Source organism: Melospiza melodia, chromosome 12 (genome assembly GCF_035770615.1).
Source record: "Melospiza melodia melodia isolate bMelMel2 chromosome 12, bMelMel2.pri, whole genome shotgun sequence".
In the NCBI taxonomy this organism is placed as follows: domain Eukaryota; kingdom Metazoa; phylum Chordata; class Aves; order Passeriformes; family Passerellidae; genus Melospiza; species Melospiza melodia.
Window position 1 is genome coordinate 3804450 of NC_086205.1, and position 16708 is coordinate 3821157.

Below are 16708 nucleotides of genomic sequence, written 5' to 3' on the forward strand. Positions count from 1 at the left end.
GTGGGCTTGGGTGGCTAGGGTTAGGTATACATGATGTGCTAGTAAATCCATCATATGGAACTGCTGACTGACACAACAGGTTGTTTTCGTTCCTTCCCCAGTTTGGAGGCTAAAAACCCACCACCCCTCAGCAGTAAAAACAAAATGTGCACAAAGCAGGGATACTGTTTTACAAAATGTACTGTGCTCCTTCAAACTAGAAGTTTAATTCCCTGCAAACATGCAAGCTTGTCTGCCTTTAGGAGGCAGAGCTAGCTGTGGTCATTTAGTGTCTTTGTCAAAGCAAAGTTATTGATTGTACCCAACTGCTGTGAAGCAATTCATAAGCAGGAAATACCAATACAGCAACCAGTAGCATTTTGCCCAGAGCAACATCTGTGCTCCAAGCAGCTTAGTCTAACACTAAACAGTACAAATCTGTTGATAACACAATGTCAAATGGTAAATCTGGATCAGTGTTGCATATATCCAAGATTAAACATTTCTGAGTCAAAGCCTTCAACTCCATTAGAAAGAAATAGGTCTTAATTCTAATCTTGGTATAGTGGTGTTAGTGTGGAGTTACTTTGCTGATTTCCCAGACCTTACATCATGCTTATTAAATGGTAACTGAGATGCCAAGCTATGTCATCCTGAGCTGTCTGCACTCCAACTAAATGAGAAGTGTTGAATAAAGGCTAGTAAACATGTCAAGACAAAATAATTACACTAAATATGACTTTTATTGCTATGGTTCTTTTGCTATAAATTAATAATGAGAATGAGGACATACAGTAAAAGCTGCAGTAAAGACAGGGAGGGCACAAGAACTTAAAGGTTCTGGAGGGGAAACCTGTTGCATGCTACCCTCCATGACTTACACAGTCCTACGCTGAGGAGGAAAAGCACAAACACATCTGAGAACATGGGTGTGAATTTTCTCCTCCACTCCACTAGCACAGCTGGTTCCATCACCCACTGAATCTTCACTGAAGAACAAAGTAAGCCAGGGTTGGATGACATGCAGGGTAGCTCCATCTGGACACTGCTCAGAACGTGCTTCAGCACTGGGGGAGGTGTGTCTTTGCTGGCAGTCAGTGCAGTTGTTCTGTACAGAAACTCTGCCCACACCTCCTGCCTAGTCCATAAACCTTTACCACTCACTGGAAGAGACTGGCTCTCCCTCAAATTCATGCAAAAGGAGCCAACAGCTACGTTCTCACATGGAACTAAGAATAACCCTGCTTGACCTCTTTAATGTGGTCAGACTTCTCAGAGAGCTGAGCATTCCCACCCCGCTCTCAGGAAGCCTGGCTCTGTCCAGCTGTCCATAACTGTGAGCCCAAAAGTACCAAGTCCCAGATGAACATATGGACTCATGACCTCCTCAATTCTGAACAGACTGGCACTGCTGTACAACAGATTTATCCCTCCCTGGCAGTGTACACTGCACAAAAACAGTGCCACCGTGGTACCTGTGAACCTCCCAGAGCTTTAGGGGGCTCAAGTGTTGGGCCCAAAGCAGGAATGTGTGCTTGAGTACTATGCAAAAATAACTGGAATTATAGTCATGAATAGCACCATTCAGAAACAATCATTTCAATCTGCTTGGAAAATTCTCTTGCCACCCCTGCTGCCTCTTCCCATCGCTGTGGTATCAGTGGTCTGCAGAACCTGGCATGGCTGTCCCTCCAAGCCCCATCTCCTTCAGCTCACAGCAGATACATGAAGTGCAGAGAAAGGCTATTGAGTCACAGCTGTGCATCCAGCCAGACATTCCTGTGCATCTTAACCAAAGCTCTGCTCTGTCCTGAGCAACAGGAGACACGGGCATGTCTTCAGGAAGCAAGTCTGAGCTTCAACAACCAGGGACTTCAGGTGGCAATCCCCCTGCTGCTGCTTTGTGCACCAGGATGTTGCCACTTCTGTCTCTGCAGTGAGATCAGAAAGGCTGCAAGCACCTGCAAGGAGATAACTGTGCTCGTGATTTCATGCTCTAGCACAAGTTCGTACACTTGCTTTCCTGGTTCTAAATGCCCGTGCTTCTGAGATAGAAAATACTTCATGATTTTTGTACAAAAGCAGCCTATTGTTTCCAAGCTGAAACTACAATCTTTGGCTTCAATTTCAGGTGTGTTTTTCCATTGAGAAGTGTAAGGTTATTTTCTTAATGGAGAATTACTTCAAATTGAACTTTAAAAAATATAATTTCTTTTGAATTTCAACCCAGGAATGTTTTGCAATCAACAGTTTTTATTTTATATACTTCAGTTGAAGAAACTAGGGACCTAGACAGAGTTATCTCCTGAAAACACAAAAGACATGTTCCCCTGCTGTGACTAACAGTCTTTCTGAAAAAAAAAAAAGCCCAAACTGAAACAAAAAACCAGCTGATTCACTTTTTGTTATCCTTTCCCAGTCATTAGGAAATTCAGAAAATCATATGATGCCCAGTGGTTTTATTCTCCCCTACTCCTTACAAGTTAAGAATCACAGAGAAAGAGGAGGAGATGGAGGCATTCTGCAGAACTCACTATTGCAAAGCACAAACCAAACAGCAGCACAGACCTGTAATCAAACTCACCTCTTAAAGGGCTTTTTAAAAGGGCAGACATGTTTGTCCACTTACATTCCATCCCTTTCTGACCTCAAGGTCTCTAAGAGAGCTTCAGTAGTGTACTGCAATTTCTTTTGGTTTGAATTAGCAATAGGAAACTCTCACTTTAGTCCTCTTTTGCACTTCCAGAATGTCCTTTCAGTACACCTGACTGGCTGAACACGTGCAGCTTGTGTTAACTGTGAAAGGACATGTTGCACACTGGTGCACAGCTCAGAGCCAGCCTCCTGAAGGCAGTTTACCTTCCCTGGATTAGGCCACTCTTGGTAAAGCAGCCACAATGACATCTGTCTGTTAACTCCAGTGATTCCACTTGCTTGAGTTAGTCCTAAGGCTTATGAAAGCCTAGTGCTTCCCCTGGCTGCTATCCAAACTTGTCCAGGACCTCTATTGCTTAAATAGGTAGGGAAGAGCCAAGAGAATTTCAGGATGGAATGGAGAAGATTGGGACTTCAGCTAAATTTACAGAGGTGCAAGTTCTCATCTATTTTCATCTTTCCTGACATGAAACCCTGTGAACCATAAGGAAATTAACCTTCTTCTAAATGGAAGCATAAGTAACATTAAAACATTATGCAAAATACAGGAAGCTAAGAGTGGAAGTATAAAAATAAGTCCTCTTACTATAAGAACTCAACTCAGGCACTCTGCCTCATTTACCTGAACAAGAAAGCCCATGCATTTCTTCAGAGCTTTCTTTCTCTGCCAAGCACAGCTCAGCATGGATTAGAACAGGCCATGTAACACACAAAACAGATGCACTCCAGGGGACAGCACACTCTAGAGAAACCACACATACAAGCAAAGCCAGACAGGTTCCTTGGAGTGTTTTTCTCAACAAGTCATGGAAGGAAGAGGAGACCTGCTGAATGTGAGGGGGAATTGTACATACAACAAACCCAGGCTCAGCTGTGCTCAAAATTAGTTGCAAATAAGAAACCTGGTTCAGCAAACCATCTTATCCTAGCCCTGGCAAGGCAGCTGATCACAGTGCCTGTGTGCAAGGCCTGCTGCAGTTGCTTGTCTCTCCCCTCCTGTTCCTGCTGCAGAGGGGCTGGCAGGCACAACAGAGCAAGGGCTGCTCAACTCCTTCTCCTCCTGCAGCCTCTGCAGGGCCATGGCAGTGAGGAGCAGAGACAATGGCTGGCTCCTACCAATGCAGCTGCTGCAGTGTCTGAGGCTGCTGCTCTGCAGACACCTGCAGAGCTAAAGATCTTCCATCTGACCACACAAGAGTCATCCAGCATAAAGAGGGAGCTAGAACAGCAAACACTGCTCTTCCTTGCCTCTGGTCATTCACATTTCTGGGAGAATAAAATAACTGAGGAGTGCTGCTGCTTCCTAGTGGTTTGCTCATACATTCTCAGAGACAACTTCACCTGGATGGTGTGAGAGGCAGGTACAGGGCTGCACCTAAGAAAGCACACTACCATCTGCAGGCAAGTCTGAAAATAAACAAAAACCCCCTCAAGCATGGCAGACTGTGTAATGCCAAGGAATCTCTGCTGAGCTCTATGTTTTTCCAGGGAATGTTTAAAAGCCAGTAGTATATGTACACTAATGCAGGACTCCCATTAACCTCTTATTTGAATTAGATCTTAGACCCTTCCCCAAAAAAACAATCTTTTTTCCTATGCTGTTTACAATAACAGTCTGTTCATAAAGCAGGTGACTGCTACCACATGACACTGGTGCTCATATTGATCCTTATAATTCTGAACATCAGACCAGAATTCAAGAGCAGCACATGCCATTTCCAACCACTTAACTAAATGGTGCCTTTAAACTCTCATTAAGACAGTTAAGAATCAGTTATTAAGATGTCACTACTGAAAAATAACTATTGCATTTTTCAAAGTTTAACAGTAAACAACATTGCCAATATATTATTGCACACAATAAAGGGGTTTGGAACTACAGAGATAAGGAGAGGGTAATCTAGAAGACCCAGAAGAGTGATCCCAGAGCCATTCCAGTTGCTGCTCCAGCCAGCATGCCCAGTGCCAGGTCTCCATCGCTGTCGCGGTAACGCTCTCGGATGATGACGTGGTTTGCAGGGGGCTGCCCATAAGGCCCTAGGAAATAAGAGGTTGTTGGGAGGAGGGCAGAAGAAATGTGTACCTTAATACCATACACTGCAATTTCAAAACAGGCAGTTCTTTCACCTTCTTCCTTCAAATGAATACTAATATTTTGTCAGCTGCACAGGTAGAACACAGTTCTGCTTTGGATTCAGCCTCCACATTAATTAAATCCAAGGGCAATCCTGGAAACACTTCTAGCCCTGTAACAGCTTAATATTTGTGAGGAAAACTCATCACAAATGTAAAAGTGAACATTGTTCTGCAAGCAATTGTATTCACTTTATGGATTTAATGTAAGAAATGGGTCTGAAAATTGATTCAGCCTTGAAGTTAAGGCAAATAGTTTAGTTCTTCCCCCTTATCCCCTCCCCCTGAAAAAATCTTTGGCAGGTCTCAGGCCAGTTGTTTGTCTGAAACTGTGCATCAGTTATGTACATTTACTGCCTACTGCAATTCAGCCTTCACATCCTGGATTGATCTGTGTGGTGGTGACAGCTGCTACATTTCTGTTCAGATGAAGATTGGCCAGTAGCAAGAAATTACCCTTGGACTCAAGAAGCCACTGACTGACCCCTGCTCTGTAACAGGCTTGTAACAGCTTCACCTGTCACTTTTCTGATTCAGCTCCTAGCTGCAAAGCAAACATAACAGTACTGGTTTCCCTCCCAGACGTTTCAGGGAGAGTAAATATCCTTGAAAATCCCACAATGGTGTTTTGTAACAGATTCTTAAGTAATTCAACTAAATACAACAGGAAAGGCTTTCACTGACTCAGAACAATGCATGACGCTCCCCCCTGAGCAGGACTATGTCACTGCAGAGTAGGAGCAGCAGAGCTGCAGGTACAAGGGGTCAGAGAGGTGCTGTGGTGAATCTGAACCCTAAAGTTTAGTTGCAGTGACCCTGGTGAAGGAAAACATTGAATCTTGGTTACTATGCCCAACCAGTAACCTCTTAACACATTTGCAGACTGCTCAGGGGAGTTGGATGCTGCATCGTTTGGGTTTGGCCTGCTGGAAGTTTTTAAAAACAGTTCTTGGGTTTTTAAAAAGCTACTGCTTTTCAGAACCAACAGAACACACATTCCTCTGTGTTTGAATATGTATCCTCTGTATCTTAGGACTTCAGTAACTTATATGAAGAAAACTTTAAAAGCTTTAAAGGCTGATGCACCTCCCTTATAATAAAAAATGGAAAAGGCAAGTGAAATAATCTGAAAAATGTCAAATGGACAACAAGATCTCCCTCAAAACTGAAATAAAATTTCTCAGTAGAGATTCTTGTTTGCAGAATCAGATCATGAACAATTAGTTCTCTCATTTTTATTACCATACAACTCTAAAGCCACAGTTCTGTAGGACTGGGGCTTTGTGCAAAACTAACGCTAAATTAAGGTGACTGATTAAAAGCACACCCTACAATTTTACTCTTTGCTTCCTGTTTTTGAGATTGAAAGCTACACAAACCTGAGATTTCACATGGCTGAAATGCTGCCTTACAGCAATTCCAGCATACAGGGATGGAACCAGGTACAACCTTGTTCTGGGGGTGGATTTACCTTTGAAACGTGTGTTTAAATAATTAAACTAGGTTTAAGAGCAGCAGATGAATGAAAAGCTCCATCAATGCCCAATATGGAGTACTGAATCACAAAATTACATCTTCTCCTGGCTCTTATACCTTTCCTTAGGAAACATGCTGTAGTTAGAGTTCTGTAGGCTTCAGAAGGAGTTTATAAAGCAATGTAACTATGCTGAGATCACATTGGGAAGGTTAAATCCCTTAATGCCAATTTCACTGCAGTCCCTTTGTTGTGAAAGGGTGATGAGTGGATTGGGTTCCAGTTGCAGGTCAGGTTTCTTTCTGTGTACAGGAGTGGTAGCTGGTAAAGGATGGTGATTAATAGAGCCAAAGCCAGAAGGATTGACTCAAGTGGCTTCTGTGGGAAGGTGAGGATGTGCTGGTTACCTTGGTATGGATACTGATAGGGCACAGCATAAGCTTGTCCATTGGAGGCATAGAAGATCTGAGGGCCCGGGGGGTACACACCATTGTAGTGATCATAGCCATAAACCTGGGGAAATTAAAAAGGGCTGTTACACAGGGACACTCTGCTATGGATCCATTCAAGCACACTGTTCAATTTGCCTTCATTTCTTTCACTCAAGTATCCAGGCTGTCCTGCTACAGCCAATCTACTCCCTGGAATACTCCCGGAATGGTTTCAGAACAGCTGCTTGAAAAAGAGGGCACTCCTAAGCAGCATCTGCTCTCTTCCTTTCCTCAACAGGCGATGGCAGAGGCAGGGCCTGGATCATCAGGCAGAGGCACAGCAGCCCTGCCAGCTTCTCCTCTCTGCCCTCATGCCAACAACAGCTCTCTGGGGAGCTCAGAAGTGCCAGGAAGGCAGCAGCCAATCCCAAAAACTCCAGCCAGCCCTCCAAGAGAGTACACTGCAAGCAAATGTCAGATTAAAGACAAAAGCTCTAGAGCTGTATGCTTTAGAAGAATTTATTTTCTCCAAAAGAGGAGGCTGCACAGAGGAAGCTCCCGGTACCACAACTCATTTTTAACAAGAGTGAGAGGCTGGAGCAGCTAGTGCAACAAGCAATAGTGCTCCAAACTATCCCCTCACATATTACTGCACATCACTAAACACATCCAGAATTGCCCAACATATCCTGGTTTGATCCCAAAGCTGCTCCTTCACTGCAAAAGAAATGTGTATCCAGGAACTAGAGTTATTGTGCTGCTGTGACATCTCAGCACAACAAAATCCTTATGTGTTAAAAGTGGCAGCTCCAGTCACTACAGCCCATTTCTAAAACTCCTGATCTTACACCTTTCCAGCTCTTGCACAACATCAAAGTGTAGTTGCACCTCCTTATGTTAGAAGCTGCACGACCACTGTACTTGAAGATCAGCCAAATAAATTCTGCCCTCTCTCAGAAGCTTTATTTTTCAAGTTCACTGAGCAGCCACCCCTTTATACACCTTCCAACAAAATGTGCCTCATCCTTTTCAAAGGAAATCCATCTCAAATAAGAGCAGCAATAGGCTGATAGTGCCTTACTCTCTGCTGCTGTAAAAGCTTTCAAGCTGGGTGTGAGAGTACCATGCAGCACTTTGTGAGTGCTTGAAGGAGGCTGCTCCTGCTGCCTCACTCCTGTTGATGCTTCCTGACTGCAACTCTTACCTCAGGTGATGGTGTGGCATAAGCTGTGTAGGGAGGAGGGGCTGAGGAAATGGCTGTCTCATCATACATCACATCAGATCCCACGTAGCCCTAAACACCAAGGACAGAGAGCAGTTATCACCTGTTCCTACAGACAGACAGACAGAGCAGTCTAAGGATTAAAACTTAATGACCCCAAAGAGAAAGTAACCTTTAGCCACACTGCATGTTAAGAAAGCAGTGAGTTCCTTGTAAAGGCTGCAGAAAGAAAGGACCTGGAGACTAGATCTGGGAGAATACAAATTTCTGAGCAGCCACAGAAAGGAGCCATCAAATTTTTCCCTGTGTGTGTGCCACAGACATGCATATGTGCACATGCAAGCACCCTGGCTCCTCCCACCATTCCAGAGCCTCAGATTTAGAAATTACCCTCCTGTTCATTTTCTGTCTTCAGATAAAGAAATCTTCACAACTAAGCTGGCTGCTTCCTGGCACCCTAGAGTTTGTATCACCAAGTTCTGCAGACGCAGGTAAAGGAAACAAAATGCAGTAGCCAAAAGTGGTACCTGAGGCAGAGGTGGTAACACTTCAGTCCATTTAGAATACATTCTCAAAGACAATTAAGATTTCTTACACTACCTTTGTATTCTTGCCTCTAATATCCAAAATCTACAGTGATGCTCTTTTTCCCTTTTCCAAGGCAAAGGCCAGCTGGCATTCTCTAATTCAAAGGGAACATTTTAATAAATCAACAGCAAATGTTGTATCTCTTGAACTGATGAAATGGCATTTGAGGACATAATATGGTTACATCCTAAGTCACACACATGGTGAAGATTCTAAGGACTGCTTGAAACACGGTTAAAATACTATATGAAGTGGTATTTCCATCACCTGAGAAATCTGCTCATATCTTAGCAGTAAATGTGTTCTGCCCTGCCACAGGAATCTCTGTACAAGCCATGCACAAGCCTGCAAACACCTGCAAATGATGCAGTTCTCAAAGCTAAGGTGATCACCCCACTATTCCAGGGAAATTAGGAGGCACTGCTGGATGCTTGGAATTTTTGAAACGTGTGTCACACACCTACAGACTCAAACCCAAGTCTTCACTGGACACCTTTAATAGCTTTGGAAGATGTTAATTTATGTATCTTCTTGTGTAGAGGGCTACCTGCTCTACTTTGAGTAGCCCTGGGGTCTGCCTTGGCTGACCAAGGTCAGCACTGCCACGTTCTGAGCCATCTATCAGGGCTGGCAGCAGTGTCAGAGGCATGAAAACAGCGGCTCCCATTTCCTGAAACCAGGAGCCACCATCTCACACACCGGTGGGATAAATCCTCTAAAACTAGAGCAGACAGACCATGAGTGTTGTGTCCTCTGCATGAGGACAAATCCCTCACTTCTCATTTAAGGCCACAGGCAGTGTAGCATGGCTGCAGTCAGAGGCAGTCATGTCTGGGGTAGTTTTGCCATGACAAGTGTTTGCTTTGGGTGTCTACAAATCTAAGTTACAGCATCTGACAGATGCCCCAGTACAGTGGCAATGTTAATGTGACCCATCAGAAACTGAGACAAGTTTCTACAAAATACAGCATTTCTCCTGGGTCGGTTCAGCCTAGTCATGCAAGGAAAGCTAGTGCTGCAGAGTACTCTGGAAGGCAGTCTAAAGGAAAAACAAATTGCAGAAAATGCTGAGGTAATACACTCCTCCTCAGCATGCCTGCAGTCCCCTCCAAGCATCTCACTCTTCCCCATGTCTCTGCCAAGAAGCATCCACAGTGGGCTGGATCTACATTAACAAACAGCTGCTGTTTGGTAAGCTTCCTTTAGCACTGCACCCACCTGGGAGGCAACAAACACTAGGAGTGAAAAGTTCATTTTTGCTGGCTGCAGAAGATTTGCTTGCTGCCCACAGCCTCAGTGCCCACAGACCAGCTTTCCAAACATTCACTTCCACCCAGAGAAATCATTCCTTAAAATAATTATTTTCCACACAGTATGTATTTGCCTGGACTTGGCTGCAAGGATGTGTTTGTGATCCAGAGAATCATTCTTCTCCCCACCCACAAGCTTTACTATCGTGCTCATGACCCTGTTCTTTTCTAGCAGAGAAGGATGGGAGATTATTTCAGAACTCAACTGCTGGACCACACAGAACACTGATGTGCTGCTTCTCCATCACTATAAAGTCTAGTAGGACACTCACTGTGTTTGTTCTGGCATCCTGGAGAGCAATTTTCCATGCCCTGCAAAAAAAACCAAAAACCCATTGGTTAGTGGAACACTGACAAAAATTAATGCCACCTTTTTCTTTCAGGTCAATCAAACAAACAACGTTAGCAACTAGAGGTACTGCAGGAGCAGAGTTTAAGGTACTGCATGCATCAAAGCCTGATGAGACACTCAAATAAATGCACAAAATTGTTACACCAAGACTAAGAAATCATTTCTTTGCGGAGCTGAGAAAGAACAAGGAGGAACAATAGGAGGAATGGATGCAGTTTTGGAGGTCCTTGCTGCAAGCACACCAGGTAGGGAACATGCAGTCATGCAGTCAATGGGAAGAGATGCACCCCAGCAGAACAGCTCATCTGTGCTGGTTAGAGCAGGGGCCTTGCTGCTGCTGCTGCTGTTCCCAGGAGGCAGGAACACCTCACCCAGCTCCTGCCCTGCCACAGGGCTGGGAGCACACTCCATGGAACACACTTCCTGCCAAACAGTGATTACATGAGTTATCTAATTCTATACAGCCCAGCTCAGCTGAGAGCTCACAATAGTGGAACATTCCTCCTACTGCTACTGGGATGTCCCTGGGCTAATGCCGCATCACGTGCTCTTGAAGAATGGTAAAAGTTTAAAAAAATCTGTTTAACAAGTCTTGTATTGATCATATTAATCAGATTCTTCTACTCCTCCTCACCCTTCAGTGTTTTCAGTGACTTAACTTGCAGTTAGTTTGCATGAGCCTGAAACTTCTAGGAGAGATACTGGGGTTTTTGTCACTGAAAACCTGCTTTCATTTGCTTGAAAACATTCTTAAAATATATCTCTGAAAGTCAGAAGGGAGGAAAATAACTAGGGAGAGGGATAAAAGAGGGAGAAGTAGCAAAAGCATTTTTCTCTGGCTGTCTTACAGGCAGTCATCTGCACTCTCTGCACAGAGGTTGACTGTCTTCCCATCACGGCAAACAATCTGCAGTAAGCAGTCTCTGTGCTTCCCCTCTGGAGGCTGGAAATCTGAGTGAGAGAAACAGACATGAGTTATGAGTATAAACAGCACTACAGGAGCACATGGACAAGGAGGGAGTCAGTTTAAGCAAGTCTGGACAAAATAAACTAGGGCCAGTTGTAGCTGCCTTCCGTGGCATCAGAGCCCCAGAAGGAAATAACCTGTTCTTACTCCTCAGAGTGTCCTGAAAGTAAGCAGCTCTGAACACCTTCCCTACAAAATGCAAGTGTCTCACAGCAGAACTAATCCACACTTAGCAATGGTACTGTGCAGCACTTGTGGCCTTCCCTTGTGTCAGCACCAAGTCAGCACTAACAAATGCCAGAAGTGAACTCAGGAAAAACATCTGCTGAGGTTTCCCATTTCTAGCTGTGCCTCTCTGTCCACCCAGCACTGTGGTTACACCAGGACTGCTCTGTATCAGACACACAGCTCTGCTGAGGTTTCCCATTTCCAGCCCTGCCTCTCTGTCCACCCAGCACTGTGGTTACACCAGGAAAGCTCTGTGTCAGACACACAGCCCTGCTGAGGTTTCTCATTTCTAGCTGTGCCTCTCTGTCCACCCAGCACTGTGGTTACACCAGGAAAGCTCTGCATCAGACACACAGCCCTGCTGGGAACATCCCATCCTCCTGCATGCGTGGAACACTGTCCTCCCTGAGTTTTAACAGGAAGTATCAAACCCTAACCTAACCTATCACATGGTGATACCACACCCTGGGTATCTCCAAAGCAATTTAAGAGTTGGTGGGGTTGAGTTTTTTTGGAAATGGGGGATTCAAGACCAGTGAAGTTGCACACACTTTGGACATGTTTACATCTGTAGCAGTGCTGTGTGTGGTGTGCTGGGCAGGCAGTGAACTTGTGAAGAATCTCTGGATACACAAACCCTGAAGGTTTCATTATTACCTCGACATTCGTTCCCCACTCTGAGGTTGATGCAGTGGACCCTCATGTGGATTTTATCTTCCAGATCACGGCGACTTTGATCATCATAGAATATTAAGCGGCCATCAGACCAGAGATCAAACCAGTTCTTCTTCCAACGCCGTAAAATAGTACCTTAAAAATCACACAGTCACTTTTGAGGGCACATATTGGGAAATATTTCTGTCCTAAATATGATAAAAATAAACCAAGAAATCCTTCACAGTTGCCCCAAACAACATTCCAAAGTGCCAAGCAATATCCTGTATTACAACATCCCCACATGGGAACATTAGTGAATTGGGTGCCATATTTTACCTAGAATTCAAAGCAAAACTGATTTTAAGTGCATAACCTAATGCTTGTGTTCTAACTTGCTGCAGGAACGAGCAGAGGGCATGATTAATTGAAAGACACTAAGCTGAGGTGTCAGGTAATGTTTCCAAGTCCCCACTTACACAGCACTAATTGCAGAGCAGCATCTGAAGCTGAATGCCAGCCAGACACCTCAGATATATTTATATCCTGTTTCCCACTGGAGCACCCAAAGGTCATGTGGGAATGCCGTCATGACACGTCATTATGTGACGTGTCCTTAAAGTAAAAAGGAAAAAACCCAACAAAAACAACCCACAGAACTTCTTGTTTTAAGAAAACCTGGGAATTACTCCAACATCAGCTGCTCTGACGTTTTCTGAAGAAATCCCAGTGAACAGAGAAAGAAGGAAGAGAAAGATCCGTGACTTACTTTGCCGGAGCAGCCATCCGCTCTTCACAAATGCCATTGCTGCTTAATCTAGTGGGCAGAAGAGGAAGGGGCAGGGGGCAGAAAAGCAGTTGTCAGTATTCCACAGTAACACATTAAAAACAGGCATCTCAATACCATCTATCAGAGCTGCATGTACCCAGCTCACGTAGCAGAGACGCAGCAGATCCCAGCTGAAGAGACTCAGTAAGCACAACTGGTGCTGTAGGACATAACAAAGGTGCAACTGCAGAGATCCAGCGTGACTGTCAGAGACCACCTTGGTGTTTAACTGGCCAACAAAACCCTCCTGCTGCTGCTCTTAGGAAATGGGGAAGAGACAGGCTGCAATGACTGCTTCCTGACTCACCAGCAGTTCCTTTAAAGTCCTCTCTGCATACGTGTACATCCTGTATTCTGCAGTCTCAAGTTACCAAGCACTTCTACCTGCCTCTCTTTTTTTTTTCTGTACTTCCTCTTCTGTGTTTTTCATTCACTGGCTCAAAGTCCAGACAAAACAAAAGCTGAAACAGCTTAATCTTAAACAGGAAGGAGAAAGCTGTTTTTATGACTTCTGTTTCTTTCAAATCATCACTAGCTCACTCTAAGAATTAAAGTAAGTAAAAGATGAGCCCATAAAGTAAGATTTTCAGTTCTCCTCAGCTTTTAAATGAAGTTTGAAATAGCATGGCAAGGAGTCTGTGTTAAATTCAAGCCATCACACGTGACATTAAGTACCCGGCCACTGCATTCTGGTTTATGAGCATGCTGAAAAAAGACATCAAACATGGGATGTATTGGAAAGTGAGGTTTTATTTTACAGCCTAATGGTGTTCTGATTATTGTTTTAAAAGAGATTATAAAAACTCAACTGTCCAGATGCAATTGAACTAGAAAAGGAAGAACAGAAGCATTTTAAGCTTCCCCTGAGAAGGCTACTTTTTAGAAATTATTTGTGGGGCCTGTAAGAGAGACAGATATGAGAGACAATATGAGAGACAGAAATGATACTGAAACCTAACAAAGAACAATAATTCTACTTGTGGCAGCATGAGGGGGTGAAAAGTGGCAGTAGATTTGGTAAACAGAGGAACTTTTCCCAGACAAACCTCAGCAGAATGTGCTTAAAGCTGAGGAGAACAGACAAAAAGAAGAGTTTTGTAATCTTCTAGCAAAATATGAAGTTACTAAGGATTCATCTGTTTCCTGACCTAATGGATATTACTTGTAGCTGTGTCGTCTTCAGATTACTGGGCAAATACTGTAGCACACAAGATTATAACCATCAGGATTTCATATTTAAGGAATGTCACATCCTGCACAGGCTTGGATATGATGGTGAGAACCACCTGCAGGTAACGTCTGTACTACAGAACAAACCCCTTATTCTGGACTTTTGTACCAGTTTGCTGGGAAAAGCAAGATTCTGCTGAGAGCCCACTTCTGAAAGGCAGTGTCAGACTCCTGTCCTGCTCTGGGGTCTGAGCGTGCTCTTGCCACCCCTATACAGAGAGAGAGCTCCAGAAATAGAGGCCAGTTAATTCTCCCAAAGTAACAAAGCAGCACAAAGGACCTCGGGCTCATTCTGCCACCACCCCAACACAGGCTTCCTCCCCTTGATTCTCCTTTACAAGCAGTCTACTTGCTCTTCATTTTCACAGCAATGAGTGTCTCTAATGGTGTTTCCATGTCTTCCAGTTTGCCCAATAAGGTGAAATCACTATTTCTGGAGGCTGTTTCCTAGTCTACAAGCCAGAAAAGAATTTGCATGAACTTCAGTTCTGCTGCAAGTGTTAGGCTAGGCCACGGAATGTTGTTGCTACCTTTAAACCAACTCTGTTACACAATAGCATAATTAGATTTAACTTAGACACAAAAAGGGGAAGGACCAAAGAAGAAAACCACTCTCTTGACAAATTGAGTTTTGCCTGTGATTACAGAACAGCTCACAAAGTCTCACATTCAGAATGTTTCAGAGCTGTCAAAGCTACAAGAGCAAAGGGGCTTCAGCAGCTGTAGAGCACCTTGCATGTAACCTCAGAGGCAGCAAATACCCTTTCCCAAGTCAGAGTTTAAGTGCCCAAAAGGTCAGCTCTGGAGAGAGAGCAAGGAATCACACAGAAAAATCTGTCAGCACTTAAAGTAGGAGGTGCAAAAACAATTAGATATTCTTCCTGGTCCTTTTTAAGCACAAGGGCTCATTTGAAGTCCTCTACAGTATTCACAGTCCTCCTACATGATGCTTAAAAGTGTATTTGCGGAGCTAGAAGACAGCCTAGCAAGATCAGCTGCATCTCAATAGTACTTGCTTGTTAAACCAGCCCAGTGCCATCAACATGAAAAATGAGATTTAAGCAAAGATAAATAGTAAAAATAAAATTATTAAATGTATTAATAAATTAATGATTTAAAATTACCAATATGAATAAAAGTGTTTTGGTGACTGAAATCTAAGAATAGTAGCACTCTAAACTGAACTTGAGTTAGGAGTAGATGCAGCAAAGAAGTGGGACAATTCCTTTCTGCTCCCTGGAACAGCGGTTTTCTGCACGGAATATAACGTGGAATATCCAACAGTCTGTTCCAGTACCTTTCCCGATAAAACACCCTTTAAAATAAACCCAGTGTTTCTCCCTGCAGCCTGTAGTCCCTAGCAGAGCTGGCAGCGGGCCCGTGTCGCTGGGAGGGCCGGGACACAGCGGCAGCGCCGAGCGGAGCGGGCGGTGAGCAGCAGTGCCCGCACACGGCCCAGGTTCCTCCACCCTCGGTACTGGGGCAGAGCACAGGAAGCGCAGTGCTCTAGCGTAACCCTGCCCGGCCCCTCCCGCTCCCCACAGCGCAAGTTTTCTATTCCTGGAGCTGCCTGACTCCGGCCCAGCTGCGCAGGCCCTTTTCCCGGCGCTGTCTGCGCTCTCCCAGCCAGCTCCCGGAGCCGCGGCTCCGTCCCAACCCTGCCCGGCGGTGCTCGCTCCCCCCGGGACAGCCCCAGGGCGGCCCCGGCCCTCCGCGCCTCTGCCCGCCGGGGAGCGGCTTGGGCTGGCGCGGCCTGGGCTGCCCCGAGAGCCGCGTCTGGCCCTCCCCGCCGCCGACAGCCGGGTCCTGGCACGGCTCCCGGCCGGGTCCGCGCCCCGCTGACCTTGGCGGGGCTGGCGATGGTCAGGCCATCCCCCGGAGCCGGCCCCCTTGGCCCCCTCCCCGCGGCCCTGCCCCAGCCCGGCCCGGCCGTACCTGCCGCTCCCCGCGCCCGCCGCCCGCCGCCGGCCCCGCTCCGCCCGCGGGCAGCGCCAGCCCCGCCTGACGTCAGCCGCGCCACACCGCCCGGCCCGCACGGAGCCGCGGGGAGTGCGCCCAGCACGGCTCGGCACGGCTCGGTCCGGTCCGCATGGGGACGGCTGAGGCGGGACTCTGACCCCGTCCCGTTAATGCCTTCCCCCGGCCGCCGCCACACGCGCTTTGCCGGCGCTTTAAATCCATCGCCTCTGCCCGGGCCGGCGGCTGGCACAGCGGCGGCCTCACGGCACTAAGCGTTCTTTCCACCGGCTTTTCCTTTTGCTCCACAGTGTGATCTTACAGAGAGCGGCAGGCGCTCTGTTCAGGCAGTCCCTCAGCAGCGGGGCCGGGCAGAGGCCGGCTGCCCTGGTTACATAAGGCAGCAGCGGCACGGCCGGGCCGGGCCGGGCCGGGCCGGGCCGGGCGGGCCCCTCAACTCTGCCCGCACGCCGGCACCCACGGGCCGTGCACCGTGCCAGCGGCTGATTGACTCCAGCGTTCAAACTGTGTTTCCATTTCTAACGCAAAATGTATGAGATGGTTACTCCGTGCGAAAAATACGTATTTTATGACTGGCTTTTTGCAAATATTAAAATGAATATTTTATGTGTAATGTTAGAAAGTTATGCTGTATTAATTTTCTTAAGTAGTGTGTTAAATATAGTTTTAGGTTACACCC

At 45.8% G+C, this 16708-nt stretch overlaps 1 protein-coding gene across 1 annotated transcript; it reads right to left on the reverse strand.

The window, feature by feature from the left end:
* Positions 1-703: 703 nt before the first annotated feature.
* PLEKHB2 (pleckstrin homology domain containing B2) lies at positions 704-16047 on the reverse strand. Its single transcript, XM_063166463.1, has 8 exons — positions 15988-16047; positions 12763-12810; positions 11997-12149; positions 10993-11095; positions 10065-10104; positions 7877-7966; positions 6649-6754; positions 704-4671 (listed from the first exon to the last, which is right to left on the reverse strand). Exons 2-8 carry the CDS (start codon positions 12797-12799, stop codon positions 4535-4537), a joined length of 666 nt encoding a protein of 221 aa, XP_063022533.1. The 5' UTR covers positions 12800-12810; positions 15988-16047; the 3' UTR covers positions 704-4534.
* Between the last annotated feature and the right edge of the window lie 661 nt (positions 16048-16708).